Genomic DNA, 22,583 nt, shown 5'->3' with positions numbered 1-22,583 from the left:
GTGTTGCCCCAGAGCCCAGCCTCCCAGGGCTGCAAGGTGCCCCCTGGGGTCTTCCTCAGACAAGAGTGAGGGGTGGGGTTCAGAGGGAGTGGCTTGCCTAAAATCAGACATGGGAGTGAGCACAGAGCTGAGCACATCTCTGAGGCCATCTTTGAGTGGGCGGAGGGAGTGGGGGGGCGCCCTGGGAGGAGGGACACACTGGGCAGTACTGTGTCCACCCCCATGATCCCCACTACTGCTAAGCAGCCCCTTCTCCCCAGCACCATCAGCCCTCCCCAATTTTCCAGACCTTCTGCTCTGACTCCCCTCTTGCCTCCCCCTCCCCAGCCCTCTCAGCTCCACAGGAGAGCAGACCTCAACCTCTAACAAGGGTAGGGCCCCTCCTCATTGTTCCCCCCACCGCGAGGGCCCAGAGCGGCCGGAGTGATGATTTCTAGCACCGCCTGTGGCGAGGACCATCCTGAACCTCGCCCAAGAGAGAAGAGGCTACACAGCCAGGCCCCCCACTCCAGCTTGGACGGTCTGTGTGCTCAATCTGGTCAGGCAGCATCCAAACACACATACACGGCCTGAGGTGTAGAGAAAGCGCCCCACACCTCAGCCCCCACATTCATAAATACATATGGCAAATGCTTCCAGCGGCCACCAGGAAAACAGTGGGAAGAGAGTCCAACTGAGGCTATAGAACGTGCACCCTGGGGCGCCCGGGTTACCAACCACCTATGACCACACACACGATCTGAGCGGGAGGTGGGGGGGGCGGTCCCTATGGCTCAGCCCCCCCCTCCCCCCCGCCCGCCGGGCGCTCTTCCCCAGCCCCGCGCCAGCGCGCCCCCTCCTGGCGCCCGCCCTTACCGGAGCCGTGCCTCTGTCGCAGAAGAACAGCTTGGCGGGGTGGCGGTGACGCTGATGAAGCAGCGGCTGCAGCCGCGACGGTGGTGGTGGCTGTGTGGACCGCAGAGGCGGCGGCGGCGGCTTCGGGGACTCCGGAACCTGGGGCGGCGGGAGGGCTCCCGGGAGGCGGGCTCTTGTCGCTGCGGCCGGGCTCGGAGGTGGCGCGGCCGGGGGCGCCCACGTGGTTGGCGTTGGAGGCGCCGGCAGGGCCCTGACGCCGCGGGCCGCTGCTCTGAATGTGGGATACGGCCTCGGCTGCCTGCATGTTGGGCGGCGCGAAGCGCGACAGCACGCGCAGCAGCGCCTGGGCCGTGTGCTCCTGCGTGTCGTCGTCGCTGTAGTCTGACACGCGGCACTCGTACACTCCCTCGTCCTGCCGCCGCACGGCTGACAGCCGCAGTCGGTGGGAGATGTCATTGCCCTGGACACGCACAGTCTGCAAGAGAGCGGGGCCTGGGGTCAGATGCCGGCGGGGCAGGCCCTCCCCTCTCTGTCCCAGCTGGGGGTGCAGGCGTCCCCATGCTACAGCACCCCAACACTTCTCCGACTCACATTTGCCTTCCTTTCACCCCTTGTCGCCCCAGCCGCATGGGGCTCCCAACCCTGATTGGACCCTGGGTGGTCCTACCCATTGCATCATGTCTCCAGTTCCCCATCGTCTTAACCCAATGCCTCGCGTTGCCATGTTGTCCTGGCAGTGGACTGACAGCGTGGGATCTGAATCATGGCTCGCCACATGTACTCCTACTAGCCTTTATTCTAGAATCCGGAGGGCCTGGGTGGTGGCCCTCTCCCTCAGAGGACACAATTATACCTGCTTCCCACCCCTCCCCCAGCCCTTAACAAAGGTCCAGCCTCCCCAGGAAGCAAGGGACTCTGCAGCTGCTGCTGGACCCCTGCTACTTATGAACCTGCCCTTTGGAGGGTCAGGCTGAAACTCCCAACAAAGCACCCCCCACCCCCTGTGGCTTGGTGGAGATACCGGAAGCCCCCCACTTCGTGGCGCTCATCATGCAGCCAGCGAACTCTCATCTCTGAACCAAGGGCATGAGGAGGCCCTGCTAGTCCCAGGCCCTGATACTTCCACGCTACAGCTGGGAAAGCTTGGGCGCATCTCCTCTCTGAGCTGCAAACCCCACGCCCCCAGCCCTGCACAGCCTGCCCAAGACTGCCCCCCTTTGTCCTCTGCCCCCCCAGCCCACAACTCCAGGCATTGCGTGCCACCTGAAACCCAGGCCTAGGCGAGTGCTGCGGCGGAAGGCGCCGCCTGGGCGCCGGCTGTGTGCGGTGGGGGTGGGACCCACCAGCTGGAGCACCGGTTGCGGCCTGGGCCGTGAGCAGAACGCCCCGATCGCTGGGAGAAATGCCAGCAGAAAAGGCAGGCCGATGAGCAAGCCTGAGCGTGCGGTGGACGACAGAGAGTTTTACAGGTGAGAGTAGAGCAGAGGAGGGACATTCAAGCTTGGGACCCTCTATTTACACAAAGGAGAGCCCGATGCCGCTGTGGGCGATAGATGGCGCCCGGAAACGCCCAGCAGCTGCCAATTTAAGGCTGCGAGGAATCCCTACACCTCGCGGCCGCTGAGCCTTTCTAAAAGGGAGGAAGTTGCGGGGCGCGAAGCGGCCAGAAGGGGTCTCCCGCGGCCCGTGCTGGGCTCCACACTTACGCTGATTTTAGTTGCATCCTTATTTGTTACCTAAAATGCAAAGAGGGAGAGAGGGAGACGTTAGACTCTTGGCCTTCAGTCAAGCTCGGGGAACTCAGACGCGCCTCCCGCAAGGGGACCCTCTGCAGGCGGGCTGGGACTCCAAAGCGCTCGGCTGTGGTCGGGGCTGAGTGCACGCAGGACGTCAGGATTTGCAGGAGTGTTACCCGGAAGGAAGCAGGGCGTGCAGCTAGCACGGCGCCTGGCCTGGCCAACCAAGGGCTGCCCTAGCACACGCGCTGGCCAGAGGGAAGGCCGGAATGCCAGTGGGTGGGAAGGGGATCCATCTCCATCCTGTGGAACGTTCTCTGCCCTGCCGAGTTTCTCTAAACGCCATGGAAAGCTAGATGGAAGGGCCGATGTATTGGACAGGACTCAGTGGGAAACACGAGCAGTAACTCCTGCTGGGACACTGGGTAGAGGGAGGTGTGTGTGTGTGTGTGTGTGTGTGTAAGAAACTGGGGGCCAAGAGACAGAGGGACCATGAAGCCATCCCTCTGACCCTGCAGAGGCTGGAGGTGACCTGCAGGCTTCCCTGTACACAGTGCTCTGCCAGCCTCTGGAATGCAGCCCAGAGGACTTTGTCTTTGGCTTCGTGCCCCGGAGACCTCAGAGCGGCAGAGGGCAGGGAAAGCCCCGACGAACAAGTGGGGCTTCTTTCACCACCCCACACCCATCAGACTCTGGGCCGGCAGCCAGCAAGCAAGGGCAGGTGAACTGGCAAAGGTGTGGCTTTTTAGGGGCTGGGAGTCGAGTTGGGGAGCTTTCTGGAGGAGGGAATGAATGAACAGGGGTTTGGAGGTAACAACTGCTGTTGTTGGAGATGCTATGGGGCTGGGGAGGGTGGAAAACGGGCTGCGGCGCAGGACGGCGCCCTCCTTTCCTCGCCAGGGTGACCCCAGCCGCCAAGGCCTGAGTCGGGGAGCGCTGGCGCAGCGCGCGGCCGGTTACCTTGCTCCGGGCGCCAGGCACGCTGAGCGCCAGCTCCTGCAGCAGTTCCCGGGGCGGCTCCTTGAGATACCACCACTGAATCTCCAGCGAATACGAGGTGGCTCCGCTCGCCCGGAACGCGCAGGGCATTTCGATGTCCTCTCCCTCCCGTACTGTCACATCTTTAGGGACTTCAGTAAATGTAGCTGGGGGCGGGGGAGGAGAGAGGCGTGACCAGCTGTGGGGCGGGGGCCTGGGGCAGCCCGAGGCGAGACGCTCCGGCCCCAGCTCGCGGGCCTTATGCTCCCCACCCTGCAGCTACACGCGTGGCCCAAGCGCCAGCAAAGTTCCCTCCGGCAGCTGCCTGGCCGCCGCAGAGACCCGCTACCGCTGCAGGCTGCTTCCCTCCAGGTCCGGCGGGGCGGCAGGAGAGGCTTACGCTTCTTCCCCGCGCCCGCTGCGCTACGAGAGCTAGCCTGGGGCGCGTCACCGCCCGCGCCCCGCAAGCCGCCTCTCCACGGCTGGAGCCCCGGTCAGCCTCCGAGTGACCCGGGAGCCGCCGGTGCTCTCTTCCCCTTATCCCTCCGGGACCCGGCTGTGCACCGGATGCTGGAGACCGTGAAGCCTTCCCCTTCTCTTCCTCCTCTGGCGGCCCTTGGAAAGGACCCCCGAGCCCCCGCAGCAGCAAAGTGCCCGCGCTCACCGTCGGCCACGAGGAGTAGCAGGGCGTGCAGCAGCAGCGGCGGCAGGTATCCGAGGGCGCCGAGCCGGTTCCGCTGTTCCATCTCCCGCTGGGGGCGCGGCGGCGGCGGGGGCCCTGGCGCGGAGAGGCGGCGGCAGCGTGGGCTCGGATCCCGCTAGCGCTCGGGCTAGGACGCCTCCGAGCCGGCCATGGCCCCGCGCGGCGCGCCCTCCCCCGGCCGCCGGCGGCCGCCAATCAGCCCCACTCCCTCGCCGGCTTGCCCGGCGTGGCTCCGGCGGGGGGCGCTGCGCCGGGTGCGCAGAACGCGAGGTCCCGCCTGGAGGCTACTGGCGATCGCTCCTGCCTCCCTCTGTCCCGCGGTCCACAGGACGATAGGGAACCGCAGTTCAGTGTCTGCCAAGCGGGCCGGGCAGGGGCTGGGCCGCACCAGATCCCATCCCTGGCTAAGGGAGCGCGCTCCTAGGAGCCGCGAGCTTCTGCCTCCCGGTCTCCTGGTTTGGCTGCCGACTGCCACCACCTCCGTCTCCAGCCGGTCCCTCCGCAGCTCTTTCCGCAAGGCGAGTGGGCGCTCAGCCGCGGCGCGCAGACCTGGCGTCGGACCCAGCGCAGCGTCGGGAGAGAGGGTCCAGCGTGGCCGACCCAGAGCCGGAGAGAGGCGGGGAGAGGGGGAGGGGAAAGGGAAGGGAGGGGGCGGTCAGTGGCTGGGTACCGAGCCTCCAGCACCGCTGCATCACCCCCGCCCTCCCCTCCCCAAGCACAGCCCGCACCGCCCCCGCCCCAGAGCGCCCCCACACCCCCGCGGGGTCGCTTGCAGGAACCACAGTCTCTCTGGTTGGAGCGCAGCCCCGCCCCACCCCCGCTTTGGCTGGGGGTCCTCCCACCCAAACTCTCCCTGGCTTCTTCCCAAGCTCCATCGCCGGAGACGGCCGCTATCCCTGCACCCCTCCTGTCCCGCGGCCCTCTCCGCAGACCCCAGCCCTTAACTCCTTACTTGAATTTGGGCAACGAGATGCGCCGCTCTTTGTCCCAGGCCCAGGCCATGGCGGGTGGGTGGGCGCCTAGAGCCCGGGAGAAGGGCGGAGCGCGGTGCCGGGCCGGGGCCGGGGCCGGGGCCGGGTGACGGCGGCGACGCCGGGAGTCTGCAGTGTGCGAGCGAGAAGTGAGCGCAGAGCGCCGGGCAAGCAGGTGCCCGTGGCGCGGAGAGCGCACCAGCGAGCCAGCGAGCAGAGGCCGTGAGTGACGGCAGAGGCGGCGGGGGTGGGGTGGGGTAGGGAGCGCCCGGCACGACTCACCGCCCCGGAGGTTTCCGGGCGGGGGTGGGGTTCCTGCACGTCCATCGGTGGCCCTTGCCTTCCCACTCGTTCTTCGCTGGTCGTGGCCCCGCTTTACCGGGTGTAAGGGGGATTCCCGAGGCGGCGGGAGGCAAAGGTTGGGTCCACAGCCCCTGCCCCCCGCATACCGGCACCTTTCCCAGTTCTCGCCCAGAGCCTGTCCCCTCCCCAGCCGTCTGCAGGAGCGCGGTCTGATCGCCAAAGGGAAACGTGTGCTGGGCGGGCTTGGGGTTCTGGTGGGCAAGTAGGGGCAAGTCCCACAGCTCAGCTTGGGTCCCTCTTGCTTCCCTTCCCCAGGAGAGTCTCCAGTCAGTGGATTGCAGTATCTCTGTCCCTCATCCCCCTGCCCCTAACCTCTCAGCTCTGACCTGAGCCTGGGGTGAGGAGACCCCGCGGATTCACTTGTCTGCTTTCCCTGGTCATCAGCCTCCGGGAGGTACCACCAGAAGGTTCCCAGAGAGCTGGCAGAGAAGGAAGCCTAGAGGGCAGGTACTTCCCCAGGCTGGCGGCCACCGCACAGCCTCGGAGGGGCAAAAGCAGCGGGCCCTTTCCAAGCTTTGTCCTCACTGGCCAGAGCCCCTGGACAGCGCCCTCCGCCTGTCCCAGGCCTGGCTCTCAGTCTTTTCATCTGTGGCCAAGGAGCCGGGCCGTCCCCTCAGACCACTGTTGCCCATCTATGGAGCCTTGTTTGTCCAGGTGTCTGGCCCGGAAGGGAGGAATGTCTAGGGCCTCCTCTTCTGGTGGTTTCTTTCTAGGGGCCCCAAGAAGGCAGTTGCCGGTTACCTTCTGTCATTTCATCCCCTTAGGCCAGGAGCTCTCCCTGAAAAACCCCACCTTCCTTTAGACACCCCCATGGGCTGTGAACGTTAGACCCTGCTGGGCGCCTGCTGTCCTCTGCTTTTGAAGGGAGGGGGTGGCCTTGTGCTGTGCTTCCCAGATTCTGGCCCTCAGGGGGATTCTAGGAAAGCAGATTCATGTGGGAACTGGTTCCAAGCAGGGTTCTGATGCCAAGAGCTGGCCTGAGAGCAGATGCGAGCCAAGGCCCATGGCCAGTGAGCAGGGGTGCACCCAGGAGGACTCCTGCACTAGAGGGAGTCACACCACTTCCCTTTAAGGTCTGTGAATCTTCTAAACCTTGTGGGGTAAGGTGTTTCTCGCCCACTGCGTGCGTTGGTGTTATTATTAATATGGATGATAGCTATACTTTTTCACATGCTTTCCATATACCGGTCACCTGGCTCCACAGCCTCCATGTGTTAGTTTTCAACACGGCCACCCAGCGGCCGGTCTCCTACAGAAATCAGATCATTAGTCCTCTGCTCACAACCCTGCCATGGCTCCCTTCCACTCAGGACAAACCCTGGTGGCCTTGCAATGGCTGCCGAGGTCACACCATCTGCTCTCCCCTGCACCCACTCTGTCCTCATCTCGCGTTTTCTGTACTTTCCCTGCCCACTCTCCTCTGGCCACAGCGGCCTCCTCCCTACACTGCAGGGCACCAGGTGTGCCCCCAGCCCAGGGCCTGTGCACCAGCTGCATCACCTGCCTGGGCTGCCCCTCCCCAGATGCCCAGTTCCCCAACCCCATCGTGGTCTTCTGATTGTTGTTGAGAAGTCGCCTTCTCAGCAAGGCTCTCTGGGACCACCATCCTAACACTGTTCTCTGCCCCCACCCCGCACCCCAATCCCTCACCTGCTCTCCTTTCCCTTCTTTCCTCGGCCCTAACGGTCTTTCAACACAGGCCTTCGCTTGTGCTTCTTGTCTGCGCTCTGTAGCCTGTCCATGGGCGGGTGTTTGACTGCTCTGTTCCCTGATGTGTCTCTGGCACCTAGGGCAGGGTCTGGCATAGCACAGGAGCTCAATAAACGCTTGTGGAGGGAATGAATGAGCTCATTTATCCCCTATAACAATGCTGTGGGGTAGATTTGACCCCATTTTACCCCTTGGATTTGACCCCATTTTAGAGATGAGGTGGCTGAAGCTCAGAGAGGTTAAGGAACCAGCCCAAGGTTACTCAGCGAGTAAGTGGCTGAGCAAAGGCTTCAGCTCAGGTCTGTTTTACTCTGGGGTCCTAATTCTAAACCAAAGCACCCAATTTTTCCTTATTCCAGGAGAGACTCTGGTCCCTGTACCTGGAGGTGCTGTGGAGAGGAAGTCCCCTCTGCCCTCGACTGGTGGCGGCCTCGTGCGACCTCAGCTCGCTCTGTGGCTTCTTCCCTGCTTCTTCAGCTGGTGCCCGGGAACTCTGCATGGGATGGGTCTGCTCGCTCTTCTGTCCCTCGGGTGTACGTGAGGGCAGTGGCTGCACCTTCCTTCTCGGTGTCTTTACCTCCCATCTGGGCTCGATCCATGCTCAGGGCTCAGTCAATGTGGGAGCTGGGAGCACCACTAGGAGTGTTGGGAGGGGACACTTTGCCTCTCCTTTGCTGGGATTTCCTGGTGCGCCGGGTAGGGGTTCCTGCGTCTTTGACTCAGCCTTTCGGCCAGTGGAGGATCAGTGAGCTGAAAGTGGGCTGCAGTCCGTGCCAACGCCTGGCTGGCCCCGTCCTGCAGGGTGGCGTCCTCCTCGCTGTGTCATGGGCTGAGTTGGAGGCCCGGAATCAGGCATCTGTGATAGAGCATGTGTGTTGCTTCTCCATAGGGAGACTTCTCTCTGGGGACAGAGCCACTCGTCCCCACCAGCTGCCAGTGTCCCTTGAGCTCCCACAAAGATGGCCTGTTTACAGGGAATGCCCGTCCTGTGACGTGGAGCCAGTTTCCTGCTGATGGACCTGTGGGAGCCCTTTGGACTGCGTGTCTCCAGTCCTTAGCGCTCATCAGGAGGTAGATCAGACACCCCTGGGCTGTACAGTTTTTCCTTCTGTCTCTCCATCCACAGGCTCTGACATGCCTGTAGGATCACAGTGTACAGGGACCTGGAGGGGGCGCCCCCTGGATTGTGACCCCAGGACTCCACCTACTGGACCGACCCATTCAGCGGAGCCCATCCTCAGCCCTCGCCCCCCTGCCCGCTGCATGATGGGGCAGCAAGCCGGGTCTGCGGGGCTTGTCAATACCATTTTGTGGATGGGTTCACTGAACTCTCAAAGGCACATCCAAAAGTGCTGTTTAAAAAGACTGCCCAGTCTTTCGTGAAAGCACCCTTAAATTACAGCCCTAAGTGAATGTTTTTCCTGGAACTCACTTTCAAAATTTATTTATTGTAATGCTCAGGTCCTTTTGGAGTTTTGCTTTCGACATTTTTTTCTCGACTGACCTTTCCTGTCCTCTCATACCACGTACAGCAACATTGATTTTGGGTAATGTATTTTGATTTTGAGACGCAGCCCATCCATAAACTTTTCTATCAATAATCCTGGCACACTCTGTGTACCTGACAGCTTAAAGGAAAATACCAGATTTATGAGGTCTTTTATTTTTGGCCAATTTAGTCATTCACTTGCCATCAGTGTCAGGGGATAAAGGCCTGACGTCTGACCCCAGGAAGGTTCCCCTCCAAGGGTATATGATAGGTCAGGGGCTCCAGGTCGCGGTGGGGGTGGCAGAGGCATAGTCCTCTCTGTGCCCTGGATGATGGCTGAGTGCCCCTAAGACCTGAGGGAGGGCAAGTGGAAACCTCAGTTTGAGTTCCTGTTGCCCTCCTCTGCCCTGCCTTCCAGGAGGCCAGAGGGGCTCCTGCCTCTCTAATTGCACAAGAGAGGGCCCTCTGTCTCAGGCCCACCAAGGAGGGCGGCCGCCCATGCCCTTGTATGCCCGCAAAGCAGACCTGGCTTGCAGTCAGCCTGTGCTAGGCCGGCAGCAGTTAGGGACTCATAGTTGTCAGGCCTGTCATTGCTGTGTTGGTGTCACCACGCTGGGCCCCCTGATCCTGGGGCTGTTAGCTTGCTTGTCAGAAACAGGAATGCTGGGGCCTGGAGACTGTCTGCAGAAATGGAAGAAGGGAAAACTTCCAAGCAGAGCCTATTTCCTCTCAGACATTTATTCAGCCAACGTGTCCTGAGAACCTGACCACGCATTTGTCCAGCAAACATCTGTGGGCACTGACTTCATGGTGTGCCTGGCGCGGGGCACCCTGCAGCATCCTGCCCACAGGGAACCTGCATTTCTGCCCAGAAGGGGGCAGGGACATGCCTGCAAACAGGAAACAGACTAAGCCCGCTCATCTCAGCAGTGATGTATGTCATGCAGCTCACAGCCCGCACATGCCACATACATGCACATGCCATGCACACACCACACACGTGCATGCACATGCACATCACGTATGCACACACATGCACACATCATGCACGTACATGCAATGCACATCATGTACGTACACGCACGCACACGTGCACAGACTCCCCTAGTGGGAGTCCCGGGGGTCAGGAGAAGGTCTGAAGTGGTCGGCCAGACAAGGACCTGGAAGAGGAAGTGCGCTTCAGGCAGAAGGTCACGGCCAGGAGTGGGTAAGGTGGGGTTTCGGAGGGTGGGAGGCAGCACAGCGTCGTGAGAGGGGCTCGCAGCCAGGCCTGCAGCCCAGTCAGGGTTTCTGTGTGTAGGAGACCGGGGCTCAGAGCCTAGTGGGAAGCCAAGAAAGCACACAGTGACCCCAGCCCTGGCCGGGACCTTCGGGGAGGTGGGAGGAGCATCCCACCTGGGAAGACTTCCTGAACGACAGGCCTCCTGGCTCAGCCCTGAGGGAAGAGCAGAATCTTGACTGACTTTGTTGGGACGGGGTTAGGGTGCACCAGCACCCCAAATGAGCAGCTGTCTGTGCAAGGCTGTGGAGGCAGGACAGCTGGGGACTCAGCTGGGACAAAGAGAAAAGTCCCGAGTGACAGGATCATTGGGTGAGTTGAGGGACAGGAAAGGCTGAGGCTTTGGACTTGCAGGGGACGAGGAGGCGGTCTGACCCTGCTGGCAGCTGGGGTGGAAGCAGGCAACCTGGCGGTCCGCAGGGGGCCAGGCCAGGAGCTGGGAGCAGGCGCCGGGCAGTTGCCACAGAGCCTCCCTGTGGACCCAGCGCAGAGGCCGGGCCTTGTGGGAGTCCTCACCTCGGGCTTTTCTCTTCTCTCCACCCCCTTTGCCCGCACTGCTGGCTGCTGGCTCGGACACTCAGCAGCGCACCCGCACTAGGAAGGGGGAGGTTGCAGCGCCAGCCCCGTGGTGCCTGAGTCCCAGAGGCAGAGTGCCTCGCCCACCCTTCCTGGTCCCGCTCCCGCCTGAGGTGCCTTGGATCTGTGGCTTTGGTTGAGAGCCTTGAGCGTCAGTTTCCCGGACTGCAAGATGGGATTTTAGTTCCTGCCGTACCCGTCTCTCCGCCACCTCTCATGGGCGTGCTCAAAGGTGCTGGGCCAGGATTGGCCGGAAGAGCCGGTGGGCAGGCTCGGGGGCTCCAGATGCCACCTCTGAGGGGCGTCGTCAGAGTGAGATCTGCCTCCTGCCAGGGCTAGTGGGACTGGTGGGGACTCAGCAAAGCAGAGCAAGGCAATGGCACGCTGTGGAGTCAGATGGCCTCTGGTTCAGATCCTCGTCTTGCCTCGGCCTCTGTAGCCTCAGTTTTTGCATCTGTAAGCAGGGTATACCAGCTGTGCCGACGCAGAGGGTGGACGGAGGACTGGTTCTGAGATCAAGTGTTTATGGAAGATTGGTAGCCCCGGGGTAGAGCTCTGAGAGCAGCAGGCCACGTGTCAACCGCGTGCCTTGCTGGCTTTGCTGTCGTGAGGATGTATGAGGCAGAATTGTAGGGGGTTGCCTGGCCAGCTGTCCTTGAGCCTGACGGCTTGGGAGGGGTGGTGTTATTAGGGGGAGGTGACCAGTGGAGCTGAGTGTCCACTAATGGATTTTATTACTGTGTGTGTGTGTTATTTATTTAATCATTTGCCAGAGTAAATCTTACAGACCCATGGAGAGTTTATTTTTTAATTTTTAATATCCTCAATACACTTGGGGTTTTATTTCCCACTAGATCTATTAGTTTAATTTAGTAGAGGACAGACTGTGTATACTTAACCAAAAATTGCTTTGACATTATGGAGAATTAAGAGACTGGGGCCAGACGAATCGGAGTGGATCGATCTGTTTGAGACAAAACTCTGTTATTTCCCCATGTGCTTTCTGCACCTTAATGGTGAGGATGGTGATTAGAAAGCACGGGGGGGGGGGGGGGGCGCTGGCTAATAACGACCAGGGTCAGCCAGGGGATCAGGGCTCTCGCTCCAATGCTTCCTCCAGGCCCACAAGAGGTCTCCCCCGTGGCGAGATGTCGTTTGATGGTCCCAGTGGAGATGCTTCGGGGGCCAGAGGTCTGCGGTGGCCTCCCAGTGGCTGACCCTCCAGCCTGCGGGAGTCAGCCCCGTTGTTCAGGAAACGCAGAGCGCCGCCTGGGCTCCGTGCGCCATGCTGTGCCGGCAACGATCGGGGTCCAAGCCCAGGGCTCTTGGAGAGTCCACCGAGCTGAGCCTCAGCGGCCGTGTCAGAGGACACGGGACCCCTACTTCTCAGGGCCGCTACGGGGCCAGATGAGCTGATGTGCAGGAAGTACCTTTGTGGGTCGTCATGCGGTGAACTCATACCGATGATTGGGTCTGGTGTCCCCTGCCTTTCTGGGTCCCAGGAGCCACTCAGGAAATGTGGTCAGCTTGACAGATGGCTCCATTTCCAGGACCTCAAAGTCTGGCCTCCTTCCACATCTTTCTGGGCCCCCACCTGGAGGTTTGTGACCAGAGCGTCCCCACGGGGGCGGGGCCAGCGGGAGGCTCCCTGGCATTCGCTGCCCCCACTGGGTGCAGGGCTTAGGATGGGCTCTGAGGGGCGAGAGAAGCTGCGGGGGCTCCATCTGCCACCTCTGACAGTCCTGGGCTGGAGTGGCCCCTGCAGGCTGGGGAAGGCTCACCGCTGTCCCCACCGCAGAGCCCCAGTGCTGGGCTCGGGGCGCTGCCTGCAGCCCCGTTTCACAGCTCCCAGTGGTTCTGTCACACCAGCCCTGCGCCAGCCCTGAGTTTGTTCACCCGAGTGTCCATCTCACTCTTCTGGCTGATTCCAGCCAGCTGGACCCTCCCTCCAGGGGGCCTTCCTCACGGTTTCTTCCTCCCTTCTCGGGTTGCTTTTGTGTTTTGTCCCCATGCCCGGAGTAGCCCTTGTTCCTGGGTTAAGCTCTGATTTTAGGAAGGCCCCAACCTGCCTTCATCTCACAGGCCGACTCCGTGCAGTGCTGGTGACGGGAGGTGGGGGCAAGTCTTTGAGGTTGTCATGGATTAGTGATGTGTGCCATTGGCATGGAGCTGAAAGGGAAGCAGCAGGATTTGCCACCTCTGGAGTGGCATCCTGGGCTCCCCGGGCTCCGGACAGCGCTACCCCCTCGAGGCCAGCACACACCCGTAGGTCTGCGCCTGGGGTTGGCTGAGTCCGGGAGTGCAGGGGAGGGCTGCCCGCTCCCCCTCACTGTCACTGGCAGGGACAGGTGCCTGGGGTGGTAGGGGCCGGGTCCTGGCCGCACCTGCCTCCCTGCTCCTGTCCACGTGGGCTTACCTGCAGGAAAAAAAGTGTGCTGTGTACCTGCCCGGACACCCTGTCTGACGTGTGGCAGGTGCTCAGTGGGTGCTGCTGGCAGGAGGCCGAGGCAGTTTCAGGCCCAGGTTGTTCTCCAAGGACCTCTCTTTCCTGGTCTCATCCTGGCTATGGCATTGAGGGGCGGGACAGGCACAAGCTCCGGGTTTAACGTCCTCTTCGGCTTCAGAGCCACAGAGCATCTGGGAGGCCCTGGAGGTCAGCTCATTCCCCCGTGGGGGGCACAGACAGGGTCCAGAGGGACAGGGTCTGCCGTGCCCCTTTGGCGCTAATGCCCAGGCCTGGGAGAGGCTCCTCGGCATTTCTGTGACCTTCACGCCTGACGCGCCCTTCAGAGTCCCTCCTGCTGATAGACTGGCAGCTGCCAGTGCCGCTCCGTTTGGGAAATGTCAGTGCTTTAATATCAGTTCTGGAGGTTTTATTGCCCCCGCCTCCAATGGGATTTTGGTCCAATCAAGGCTGATCCAGAGTGACGGCAGAGTCATGTTCCCGTCCGAAGTGGACGACAGGTCACCATGCCTGGGGAGCAGGGCTGCCATGGCTTTCACGCCTGTGGGTACTCTCCCCTTCCCCTGGGCTCTGGAGCCAGGCACCCTTTGCCAGGACAGCACTTTCAGGTTGGTGTGGTGCTGCCCCCTGGGGGGCCTGTTGGCTGGGGGGAGGTGCCTGGGGGTTTGAACTGGGCAGTCACCAGCCACAAAATGTCCTGGTTTTGTTTGCTAGATGGCTTTGATGCTTCAGACCTAAGCTAATTGTTCACAGTAATGCTTCAAAATGGTTTCAAAATGTCATTTTTCCCTTTCCAAAAAAAAAAAAAAAAAAGAAAAGCTGTAGAATGAGATTCTGTGTTTGGGAAGAGGGCTGAGATGGGGAGAGCCCAGGCAGCAGCCACCCTGGGCTGTGCCCCTCTGCTGTCTCTGTGGTTGGGCTGCCTCTCTCTCCAGAGAGCGGAACACCCCATCCTGCTAATTCCCCTCTCCCTCCCCTCCCCACTTCCCTCTCCTTCAGAGCCACCTGGTCCTTCTGTCTGGCTGCTCTTGGGGGGTGGGGGGAGAGTGGAGAGGGAGGCCCTGTTTGGCATGGTGGTCCAGGGTTTTAGATGAAGCCAGAAATCCAGGTTTTTAAGAAGAAGCTAATTTGTAAATATTGGGTCCACTACAAAAGTAAACCCCATGGGGTCTATAGGCTGGATTTGGCCCATGTGGTCCAGTTTGCCACATCAGCAGCCCCAGCTTCGGCCCAGACAGGGCACTCTGGGTGTGGCCCTCCCCGTCACCCCTCCCAGCCTTATCTGAAAGCTGTGGAGACATTGACACAGGATCGGGGAGCAGCCTGTGCCAGCTGTGGGGACACCTGTGAGACTGGAGACACCTATGAGTTTCGGCCCCCAGGGATGTTTCAGACTCACCTGAACAGTTCATTTCAAGTGAGGTGAGGTGTTAGTCCTGAACCTGGCGTGTTTCTGCTGTCTCACCTGTGCTGGCATGGAGTGTGTGAGCCCGCAGACAAGGTAGGCTGCGGCTAGCCGCAGGGGGCATCTGTGCAGTACAGGGGGGGGGACGTGCGGCTGGGGCCTGGCAGGTTCCATGCCCCGTCTCACCTTGTCTCACCTTCACGGCAACCCTCCCCCTTTTACAGGCCAGGAGGCCGGGCTCGCACACAGGAACAAGGGCACTGCTGCTTTGTCCCTGTTCCTGGGCTTGGGGGTCCCAGGCTGGGGAGGGTGAGGGCTGGTCTTACTTCCAGGCCTTCCTGCAGGGCACACTGGGGCCATCCCCCCTTTCCCTTCCGCTGGGGCAAGTCTGTGTTTGCAGCCTGGCAGACACCCCGTTTTTCCACTGCGATTGCTTCCAGTGAGATGCCTCAATGCCTTGATGTTCTCAGGTCTAAGGGGCACATTTTAGTCCTCACCTTGACCTTAAGAGGAAGCATGCTCTTCCTCTGAAAGCACTAGCGCCCTTGGCTTTTGCGATGCCACCTCCCTGGCTTCGCTCCGATAGGTCCTGCCATCCCTTCTCGGTGTCTTCATGGGCTAGCGTCCCTGTCGGGCTGCTGAGGGTTGGGGTCCTCGCAGCTGGGTCCCAGACCCTCTTCTCTAGCTCTGTCTTTGTGGGCTTCCATGCAGACGTCACAGAGGAACCTCACGCTGCCCACGTGAGGCTGTGACCTTCCTCACAAGCCTGGCCCTTCTACACAGCCGGGTTTACCGTGAACCTGGTGGTCTTCTGTGTCTCGGTAACTGCCCTGAGCACCTCCCCCCGTCACAGGAGGGACTCACAGCACTTTCCTCCCTGCTCCCCCCACCCCCTGCGCCCACCATGGCCCATTACAGTGACCTGGGATTAGACCTTTGGAATGTCTCTCAGATCCATGCATTTCTCTTCACCTGCTCAGCCACCTCCCCGCTGTCCTCCGTCACCCCTTCCTGGACCGTGCTGAGGTCCCCAGGTGGCGGTCTCCGGCAGCCCTGGCATGGGCACTCAACTCCCATATGAAAAGCTCCGGGAGTAGTTGTTGGGTCCTTGTGCCAAAGGCTGGTCCTTCTGGCTCTTTTCCCTCAGGCCTCCATGAGTCCTGAGATGTGTGGTCACCCAGAGCCCAGAACACCCACCGGCTTGGCGTGTCATATCTCCAGTGCTTCCCCTCCCCTTAGAATCGTCACTACAGTTCATTGAATGCCCAACACACAGGAGACCTGCAGTAAATATTTCTTGACGAATGAATGAAGGCATGCACGACAGACGGACTAATATTCCCATCTTGTAAATGAAAAGTCTGAGTACTGGAGCAATCTAGTAACATAATCGAAGGATAGGTTAGTGCTACCAGGTGGAGCTGAGGGGAAGCCCGCACCGCCTGCGCCAACAGCCAGCGGAGGTGCCGCTGGAGCTGTCCAGGGTCCCCGCGCCCGGTCTCCTCCATCATCTTTCCCCTCCAGGGGATTTCCCCTCTTAGAGTCTCAAGTTGGAGGCTGTGTAGACACAGCTAGTGGGTTAGTCGGTGCACTCTGGTGAGGAACCGGGTAATTATTTCCAAAAATATTGACTTGTAATGTGGAGAAGGCTCTTCTCTATGCCGCCCGTCAGCAGAAAATTGCCTTTGGTGTTAACATTTCATCAACTGCATAATGTGAAGTGATGCAAATGCGTAATTAGAAATAATAGCCCGGGAAAATTCACTCTTATTTATGAAATTGGGCTCGTTAAATTCAAATGGGAGCTAACGACGCCATGTCCGAGGCTCTGGCTGCCTTGCTCTGCAGTGGGTGCCTGGGTGCGACAGCAGCTCTGTAAGGAGACCCTGGAGAGGGGACATCCTCTGAGGAGGCATGGACGCCACCTGTCCAAAAGGGGGCTCTCTCGTTACATGGAAGGGCCACTCAAAACTGTCTTAATCAACCTGCAACAAATGACAGTCCCCAAGGAAAGGCGTCTGGGTGACACTTTCCTCAGCCCTCATGCTTCCTGTAGAGTGGGGAGAAGGCAGCACTGAGACACAGCGAGACAGGTGCCCTGATAAGTGGCCCCTGTGCAGCCATGCCGGCAGGGAGGTGCACCCCAGCCTCGCCAGTTCTATGGCCAGTACCCTCGTTTTGTTTTTACATTCCAGTTGGAGCTCGGTTTTCTATCAGTGGCCACTGTCAGAGTGCCAGCTGTATCTGTCCAGGTCTTTGTCCCCGATTAAAAATCACTCGTTAGGTAGCAGCCACTGCAGTTTTTAATAAGGCTCTGCTTAAATGAGCCCTCCTTCTAGAAACCCCCACTGATGTGCTCACGGTTTTGTCTTCCAACCTTGTTGGATCTTGTGGGTCCCTCTTTCGTGAGGTAGACTGGGCCTTCCTGGGCGGGTGGGTGGGTGCCCTGCGGCACCCCTGGAAACCATCCGTCTTCACCCAGTCCTGGAACCTGCCGACGTCCAAGGCACCCTGGGGAGCGGTGGGGCAGAGGCTGGTATGGAAACCTGTGGCTCTTACTTCCCAAGAGCGTGGTGCACGATGACCAATAGGTCGGAGGAGGCGACACATCCGCCTTGGGTGTTTTCAGTGGTTTTCAGAGGCGGGATCCGAGGCCCCAAGTCAGAGATAACGCGCTTGGGCTCCGGGGCAGAGCTGACCTTTACCCCAGCATCAGCACCTCCTCTTGGGGCCTCACTGGGGTTGGTGCCCACATGGTTCCCTGGACTGTGCTTGCCTGCCTGCCAAGCGGGCATTGGGCCCCCAGCCTCCTGGGCTGTGTCCCATGTCCTGCTTCCTCTTCAGCAGGGAGCCCCGCCTTTTCAGGCAATGGCCATGCCTGTCCTTGCAATGCTCATGGGGGAGAACTCTCCAGCCACCTCCTTTTCAGTGGGGAAACCTGAGGCCAGAGTGGTGAATTGGGGCTGGCCCAGGGTCGCACAGGGGTCAGCTGTAGGGGCCAGGCGTCAGGCTGTAGTCACGGCAACGCCTGTGCAGTGTTTGCCTTGCAGCCCCGCCTGGCGCCCTCCAGGGCACCGTGGGGACCCCAGGAGGGGACCTTACAGGTCAACCTGGGCCGCCCCTGCCTCCTTCCCTCCCGCAGGGACACAGGTTCCCTTTTCATGTGGGAAGAAAGCTGACTGCTTGTCTCCAGGAGCAGCTGGGTCTTGTCCCCTCAGCTGTGGCTCCGCCTCCCACAGGCTGGACAATCCTGGCTGTGTCCTGGGAATTGGGAGCCAACGGAAGCACCTTGGCTCCGGCCCAGGAGCCGTGGGGGGCGTTGGGCCTGTGAGGCTGGAGGTGGGGCCTCCAGAGAGCCCATTGCTCCAGAGCCTGTTTTCTCTCACAGCTTGGCAGATTGGGACGGGCACTGCCGGGGGAGGGGTGTCCCCTGCGCCTTCTGAAAGGGATGCCAGCCGAAGGCTGCACGGAGGACAGTGCCCGGCTTGCCCTGCTGTCCTTTCTCTCTGGCGTCCTCACCCCCAGGGGACGTGAGCAGCAGATGCAAACAGCTGTGGAGTCCCTCCCTCCTTAGCCACCTCCCCAGAGCTTGGACCCCCAGTGGGCTCGAGAGGCTCCACTGAAGCTCTGTTGCAGGGGGGGAAGGAGAAGGGTGGGGAACAGCTGTGTCCGGCCAGGGTCACAGTCGGGGCCAGTCGGGGCCTCAGCATGGCGTCTTTTCTGGCTCTTCCACCTTCAGCTCCTCAGGCTGGGCAGTCCCTCCCACTGTGCTGTCTCCAGGGGCAGAAGCCTCCACGCCCCCCACCTCCCCTCTGCTGCGCAAGTGCCCTGGGCAGGCCCTGCTCTGACACCACTTTCTCCTGCTAATGGTAGCCCATAGGTGGAGGGCTTGTTCTGAACCACGCTTATACCAGGTGCCCTGCAAACTACACAGGAATCATGGAAGTCAGAGAAAATCATGCTGCACCAGAGCAGGCTGGGAAAGGCCCTGGGGGGACTGAGCATGGTGGAATGGCGGGCTGGGGGGGGGTGGAAGGGGGGAACACATGGACACTTGGCAGTTTTCCCGGGGTGAGGGAGAGCCACCATGTGGCTTTAGTTCAGTACACTCAGTTGTCCTATCTGGGCCTTGGGTCCACAACAGGCATCAAAGCTTTTCAAACAGCTGAAGGACTCACAGGAAGATAACGTGGCCCCTGAGAGCAGAATCGGACCTGCTGTGGCAGATGGCTTTTAGGTGTGTTGAACGTCGTAGATCCCCAGGGATGAGAAGGGTCACTGAGAGGTGGTGAGTTGCCCACCATGGGCGGAGTCCAAGGGGAGCTATGCTTGGCGTCTGAAATGTGGTGGGACAGCTGAGCCCTGGGGATGGAGCAGAGGGTCCTGGGTACAAAGGGGTGGGGCTAGCTGACCCCAGCGTCTCCCTTAGTGGTCTCTGCGGCCTGAGTGTGAAGGACATCTGTACTGGAGAGAGGTCCATGGTCCCGGCAGACACGGGCCTTTGGCTGGCGTGGCTCAGCTTGCAGAGCTGCTTCTGAGATCTGGCCTGGAATGTGCTTTTGCTTGATACATTTGGTTGCTTGATTGCTTTCATCCCGGCCCTGGAGGAAAGTGAAGGGAAGATTTCTTGATTTGAGAAGACCAAATTAGGAACACATGTCCTTTCAAGCTATTAATAGGCGGTTGGGGGAACAATGGGCCTTATTTTTAAAGGAGCCCGCAGCTTGCCAGTTGCTGCTGCTCATTTGAATGTTTTGTGTTGGAGCGTTTTCATATTCTTGGCAGTGGAGAGTCACTTACAGCGAATGGCTGAGCCCCTCTGATGCTCGATTCAGGTCACGAGCCAGTGGGTCTAAATTTAACCTCTTCCCCCAGACTGTTCCACTTCCCCACAAGGGCCCCAGAACGCGTCAGGACTCTGAGAAATGGGTACAACACTGGATACTTTCCAGAGAGAGGCCGTGGGAGGCACGAGGGTGCACGAGCTGGTGCACGCCGCTCTGATTCTTCAGGATGGAAGTCCGGCCTTGGGCTTGTAGGCAGGTGAACACACCACCCCGGGGAAGCTATTTGTAATGTTATTCACAGTCCCAGTTGTTGAAAATGGAAATTGTCCACTGCTCTGTGTGTGTGTGCGTGCGCTTTGCTTATGATTTCAATTTAAAAATTAATGCCACTTAGTTCATTAAAAATACTAGTGAGGAAAATGGCTTTTCTTGAAAAAAAAATCCCCAACATTCTGCGGTGATGTGTTCCTCTAGAGAAAGTAAGTTAATTATGCGGATGGGGAAGTGTCTGACTTGATTTAATGGGCAGGCGGAGTCTGTCCCTGTCCTGCGGGAGGGGAATTCTCTTCGGGGCGAATGTTCCTTCGAGCACCCAGCTTGGCCAGGCAGCTTCCCACACTCAGTGGGCACTCAGGGCCCGAGGGAGGCACCAGCTCCCCTTGGTGGCTTTTGGTCATTTTTGAATGAGGCCCGGGCCTGGTCTTGGGGAAGAAGCCCTGCTGGGTGCCTGCCCCTCCTGGTCACGTGGGGCTGCTCTCAGCTCCATAGAAGTCCCTGCTTGGAGAGTGTGGTGAGCAGTCCATGTCCCGCTGTCACTCACGGTTGCCATGCTCTCTGTCACCCATGGGGACCTGCCACCCTGCCTGGATGTCCCTCTAGCCATGTGCGTGTGCCTGGAGATCCATGGGAGCTGACGCCCTCAGGGGCGGCCCCCAGCAGTGACCAGTGGGAGCTGACGCACACCCCAGCTTCCTCCCCTTTGGGGTGGGCAATGCTATGGTGGGTCTGCACAGTCCCCCATGGTGCCTGTGGGCTACGCACAGCAGTGGCCTCCCTGCCACCCCCGGCACTGTCCTTCCCACTTCTTCCCGCAGTCAGACCTCGAGCTTCAGCCGCCCCACACCTGCTCCTGGGAGGGTCAGAGTGCCAGAGAGGACAGAGGACGACTTGGAGGGCAGGGCGGGCTGACTGCTTAAGTGAGGTCATAAGGGTGGGGCTCTAACCCACTAGGATGGGGTCCTTAGGGGAGGGGGAAGAGAGACCTCCTCCCTCGCCCCCAGGCCCAGAATAGAGGTGACGTGAGCCCATAGAAGGCGGGCACCTGCCGGCCAGGAGACGAGGCCTTGTCCTGGAGCCCCCCGCCCCGCCGGCACCCTGATCCCGGACGTCATGCACCATCTGTCCTGGGCGTTTGTCATGGCAGCCTGAGCTGAGCAAGACACAGCAGGGTGGGCATGTAAGTGTCACTGCAGGAGCCTGCAGGGCCCTGAGGGAAGCTGGAACCTGTGAGCCTGGGGCCGTGGCTGCTGTCAGAGCGGGCGTGTCCGGCAGCTGTCTGCTCCCCTGGGAAGAGCCGGACATGACACATGGAGAGAGTCTTGAGGGTCCCAGGCCTGCTGACCGCCCACTCGCTGGTCACGGTGCGTCCTGCGGCCTGGACTTGTGCAGCCACGGGGCCCATGGCCTAGCCTGAGTGCTCTGCCTGGTGAGTCTGTGAAGCCCTCTTCCTAAGTTCCCATCTTCTGCTACTTTACCCACTGGCCGGGCTTCAGAGGGCCTCGCGAGACCATCTGACGCAGTCCCCTGCCTCTGGACAGGCGAATGCTTCCAGGCTAGTGGACAATCACGGGGCCAGCCTCAGCGGTTGACTTGTTCCTGAGCCCCACATCTCTTACTGAGGAAGTTCCTCTTGTTATCCAACCATGTGCCAGCCTGCAGCAACGTGTGATGGTTGTGTTATAAACTCACATGTGGGCCGGGGGTACTGAAGGAGGAAGAATCACTCAGGAATGGCATAATCTCACTAACTTTGTGTTTTCACAATCAGAAGAGGATTTCCCTTGACCAGAAATGGATCTGTTCATTTCTCTGCTCCCGTGGAGGCTGTCACTCCCAGCTCGGCGTGTGTCAGGCCTCTCTGATGTCTGGAATCTCAAGCCATTTCCTGGAGACAGATGGCATTGATTTTGCATTTGTCCCACCGTGCCTACCTCTCAGAAAATATTAACATCCGACTTTGACATGAAGCTTCTGAAAATATCAGAAACAATTTGATCTGCAACTTTGGTGACATGGTAGGCATGGGAGAAATTTCAGAGAAGGGACAATTTTTCAAGCATCTGGAGAATTTTGGAGAATCATCAAGTTGTTGCTCCTTTTTGCATAGAATCTTCTTGCTTCTTTGTGCCCCTGGCGCTGTTGACAACATAGTTGTGTTTCGGTAGCTCCGGTAAGAGAGGAAGATGGACCCCTTCCCGTAGCAGCACGGGGAGGGACGCTGGGCCCAGAGCCCGCAGGGGAGGCTCCCGTGACCTCGGGCAAGTCACTTCCCTCTCTGGGCCTCTGCTTCTCCACGGCTGAAACGGGGAGCACGGTCCTTTCCTTGCCACCTGTCAGGTGCCCGCATGCACAGCTTGCCATTTCTTAAGGGGAGAGCTGACCAGCTGTGTGTCTGTCTCTGGGGGGATGTAGAAAGTCCCTGGACTCCTTAGACCCTGAACGCCTACATGGCCCCCTTATCATTGCAAATAGAGGAGGGGGATGCCCATGGCTCGCAGAGGGGGTCCCCAGGGCCTCCTGTTCGGGCCTCACAGAGCCCCAGGACTGGTTGCTGGGGAGGAGGGCCTGCTAAGGAGCCCCAGCCCCCTGAAGTGTCACACCAACTCTTGGCCCTAGCAGTGGGTTCTGGGTGCCAATAAAATGGGTCGTGACACTCACCTCTATGGGAAAGCCCATTCAGAAATGGGTGGTTAGGGAGCAGGCTGCATTGTCACACAGGAACTCAGACAGGAGAGGGCTGCTTGCTTCCCTGGGCTCCTGTCCTCAAGCCTCCTTACCCCGCTTCCTTCTGCTCAGGGAGCCCTGAAAACGCCACACCCAGGGCAGATACGTGAAGAAATTGCCTCAGACAGGAGACATTGAGTGCCGGTTAGAAGATCAGGCAGTTCTCATGGGCAGAGACTTCCCAAGGTGGTCTGAGGTCCCCAAAGCCCAACTCCTGCCCGGATGGCCTCTTCTTTCCCCATTTAGAGGTGTGACCTGAAAGAA

The 22,583-nt window shown here is 60.0% G+C and overlaps 1 protein-coding gene and 2 long non-coding RNA genes across 8 annotated transcripts in view; 2 read left to right on the top strand and 1 right to left on the bottom strand.

Moving 5' to 3' along the window:
• Nucleotides 1-5,471, bottom strand: part of VSTM2B (V-set and transmembrane domain containing 2B) — a 32,821-nt gene extending 27,350 nt beyond the window's left edge. Inside the window, exons 1-6 of one of the 3 annotated variants that reach the window (XM_074314964.1) lie at nt 5,225-5,440; nt 4,234-4,821; nt 3,552-3,736; nt 2,562-2,591; nt 856-1,330; nt 381-569 (exon numbers count right to left, since the gene is read on the bottom strand). In XM_074314964.1, the coding sequence (XP_074171065.1) occupies nt 487-569; nt 856-1,330; nt 2,562-2,591; nt 3,552-3,736; nt 4,234-4,315 (855 nt within the window). In that variant the 5' untranslated portion in view covers nt 4,316-4,821; nt 5,225-5,440 and the 3' untranslated portion in view covers nt 381-486. Of the gene's footprint in view, nt 1-380; nt 570-855; nt 1,331-2,561; nt 2,592-3,551; nt 3,737-4,233; nt 4,822-5,224 lie in introns of those variants that run through there. The other 2 variants (XM_074314963.1, XM_074314965.1) reach the window with 2 other exon arrangements.
• LOC141567534 (uncharacterized) lies at nt 1,326-3,624 on the top strand. The gene is made up of 3 exons (XR_012490248.1): nt 1,326-2,324; nt 3,110-3,326; nt 3,492-3,624. It is a non-coding gene; the product is annotated as an uncharacterized LOC141567534 (long non-coding RNA).
• Nucleotides 5,334-22,583, top strand: part of LOC109451919 (uncharacterized) — a 37,909-nt gene continuing 20,659 nt past the window's right edge. The window contains exons 1-5 of one of the 4 annotated variants that reach the window (XR_012490239.1): nt 5,334-5,465; nt 5,862-6,053; nt 6,562-6,679; nt 7,676-7,849; nt 8,206-20,928. This is a non-coding gene — a long non-coding RNA (uncharacterized LOC109451919). Of the gene's footprint in view, nt 5,466-5,861; nt 6,054-6,561; nt 6,680-7,675; nt 20,929-22,583 lie in introns of those variants that run through there. The other 3 variants (XR_012490238.1, XR_012490237.1, XR_012490240.1) reach the window with 3 other exon arrangements.

Source organism: Rhinolophus sinicus, linkage group LG11, assembly GCF_036562045.2.
Source record: "Rhinolophus sinicus isolate RSC01 linkage group LG11, ASM3656204v1, whole genome shotgun sequence".
NCBI lineage: Eukaryota > Metazoa > Chordata > Mammalia > Chiroptera > Rhinolophidae > Rhinolophus > Rhinolophus sinicus.
Note: the sequence above shows the minus strand (reverse complement) of the source record. Positions and strands in the feature narration are given on the sequence as shown.